This window comes from Piliocolobus tephrosceles, chromosome 12, assembly GCF_002776525.5.
Source record: "Piliocolobus tephrosceles isolate RC106 chromosome 12, ASM277652v3, whole genome shotgun sequence".
NCBI classification, from domain to species: Eukaryota; Metazoa; Chordata; class Mammalia; order Primates; family Cercopithecidae; genus Piliocolobus; species Piliocolobus tephrosceles.
The window spans coordinates 50189758-50192583 of NC_045445.1; the positions used below are offsets into that span (position 1 = coordinate 50189758).

General features: G+C 47.0%; 1 protein-coding gene across 1 annotated transcript; it reads left to right on the top strand.

Moving 5' to 3' along the window:
• Positions 1 to 1385: 1385 nt before the first annotated feature.
• LOC113222237 (histone H2B type F-M) lies at positions 1386 to 2229 on the top strand. Its single transcript, XM_031936627.1, has 2 exons — positions 1386 to 1849; positions 2193 to 2229. Exons 1-2 carry the CDS (start codon positions 1425 to 1427, stop codon positions 2227 to 2229), a joined length of 462 nt encoding a protein of 153 aa, XP_031792487.1. The 5' UTR covers positions 1386 to 1424.
• The last annotated feature ends 597 nt before the right edge of the window (positions 2230 to 2826 follow it).

Consider the following 2826-nt stretch of genomic DNA (forward strand, 5'->3'; position numbering starts at 1 on the left):
ACACTGAAGTCTGCACCTCCCTGGTATGCAAGCTGTTCACAGGAATAGTCTCTTTCCTCCAAATTCCTTTTCAGAGAGCTTTCCTTCACAATACGATGCAAGAGGTAGGAGACATGCTTACTCACAGCCTTGGATTCAAATCCTTAAGTCACCACAATTACAAGAAAACGAAAAATCAAACAAAGAAATAAAAAGTAGACAAACACCTCAAACTAATTTTCTCTTCAATTTACAAGGCTGAACAGCTCAAGGTCATTTATGGGTTCAGGATTGGTCACCTGCTCACATTCTGAGCCAATGGCTCAGGCCCAGGGCTGAAGATACTTCATTAGCTGAGCCAGTAGAGAGTGGGGTTTCGGTCCTCTCATTGGATACTTCCATCGTAAGTGATGCATACTCACAGGACATTAAGCTTTGCATTAAAAAAGATTGTGCACTGGGAAATAATAGAATTAGACAAATGCGAATGAGTTACAGTCCTTACTTCAGTTTCTCAGAAGCTTGAAAAGGGTGCTGTTCACTGAATTTTTGATTTGGCTGTTTCTGCACTGTGGGTTTTTGTTATGTATTTAAATGAATTGTATAAGAGAGGTAATGTTGAAAAAGGATTCTATGAGGTCTACTTGTTCCATTAGTAATGTTTGTCCCGTTTGATGCATCTAAATTGTTATTTTTAGCAGTAAACTGTTTATCTGTGTGTGTCTGTGTGTGTGTGTGTGTGTGTGTGTGTAATATGATTTAAGTAATATTTCAGGTATGAGTTTTGTAACCACGTTTATAAATATTCTCAGATTTTTTCTTTTAGGGTGCATCCTTCAATGGGTATCAACACTATGTTTTATTTTCTTGGAATAAGTTTTCTCGACCAGACACAATAGCTCATGCCTGTAATCCCTTAAACTTGGGAGGCCAAGGCAGGAGAATCGCTGTAGTCCAGGAGTTCGAGATCAGCCTGAGGAAACATGATGAAACCACGTTTTATTTTGTGTGTGTGTATATATATACACACACACACACACACACACAAAACTTAGCCAGGTGTAGTGGCACACGCCTCTAGTCCAAGCTACTTGGGAGGCTGAAGAGGGAGCATCGCTTGAAATCAGGAGGCAGAGGTTGCAGTGAGCTGAGATCGCACCACCGCACTCCAGCCTGGGCGACAGAGCAAGACTCTGTGTTCCTTTGTCTGAGATAGGTATCAGGGGCCTCTGAGGCCAGCAGACGCCCTCTGTGATTGGCTGACATGATGCCAAGCAACAGGATCATCCAATCACCTTCAATGGAGGGAGGATTGTTGACAGCCTCCCTGGGTGATACTTCATCCAATCAGATGTCGAGTTGGACTATGACGTAGAGCCGCACGGCCATACCAAAGTGCCCGGCTTCCCTGGTCCACAACCGTCACAGTCTGGTCTTCCCGTCTAATGGCCGCTGCCTCCGCCATGGCTGAGGCTTCCTCTAAGACGACCTCTGAGGAAGACCAGAGCATCCAAGAGCCCAAAGAGGCCAACTCCACGACCGCCCAGAAGAAGAGGCGAGGGCTCCGAGGTTCCCGCAGGCGCCATGCCAACCGCCGCAGGGACAACTTCGGGGACAGCTTTGCCGCCTATTTCCCTCAGGTGCTGAAGCAGGTTCACGAGGGCCTCAGCCTTTCCCCTGAGTCCGTGAGTGTCATGGATTCTATGGTCCATGACATATTGGACCGCATTGCCACCGAGGCTGGTCGCCTGGCCCGCTACGCCAATCGTGTGACCATCACCTCCCGGGACATCCAGGTGGCCGTGCGCCTACTGCTGCCGGGGAAGATGGGCAGGCTCGCTGAGGCCCAGGGCACGAATGCCACCCTCAGGTACACCAAAAGCAAGTGAGCTGTCTCAGGAGCGCCTGAGCACCCGGGAAACCCAAAGGCTCGGTTCAGAACCTCTGTGCGTGGCCCTAAAGACCAGTGGCCCGCCAAGGTGGGGAACCCCACCGGAGGTTGGGGTGGGTGGCATCCTGGGGGAGTGGCCACCTGGCTATGCTCCAAGGAAAAGTAGGGGGTGTTTCCGTGATCGGGTTTCATTTCCTCAGTTTCCTAAATGGCCGTTTTTATTAGTTATCTTTCTTGGTTAATTTAAGATGATATTATGAAGGTACTGACGTTTACCTTTTTCACTCTCATTCTCCTACGACTGTATGGTGGAATTTTCCAGAACTTCATTATGTGCGATATGGCAACAGAGAAAGTGAATATGCTGATATAAGAAGAGAGGTAACCCTCCTAAACGTGTTCAGCACCTCCCTCATCATGAACCCACGTAAATAAGCAAGCGAGGCCCAGTTACAGTGTATATATAGCTAAATAAAATTTTCAAGAATCCGTTCGTTTTTCAGCTTCCCCGACTCTGAGATCACTATTGCAATTCATTCTCTCTTTGCTCTGACAATAATTTTTTCATTTCTTTTTAACAGAAACCTTCCTTACGTCCAGGTATGTGTCAGTAGGATTACTGAGTGTCCACGGAAACAGCTCATGCCTTAGTGTACAGTGGTGCAGCCAATGAGTGACCTGCAGTCTATGAGCAACGGTCATTGTCCCCAATGTTGGGGGGAGTGACCCAAGCTCAACCCACAGCAGCCTTCCTGCGGTATTCAACCTGGTGTTTAAAGGAACGGCAGTGTGATTCTTTACCTGATGTTTTTGTTTGCAGTGTTTGTAATCATGGTCTTTTAGGGCTATGAATCCAAAGCCAAGATTAATCTATGTTCCTTGTCCCTAACATCAAGTCATACAGAGCATTGGCAGCCATTAGCAGAAGTCAGATAGTGCTTATTTCCTCAAGAGAT

Bases quoted from the DNA above. Each gene is read 5' to 3' on its own strand.
- LOC113222237 (XM_031936627.1), top strand. From the start codon at position 1,425: ATGGCCGCTGCCTCCGCCATGGCTGAGGCTTCCTCTAAGACGACCTCT. The intron at 1,850-2,192 runs GTACACCAAAAG...GGAATTTTCCAG, and splicing joins GGCACGAATGCCACCCTCAG to AACTTCATTATGTGCGATAT.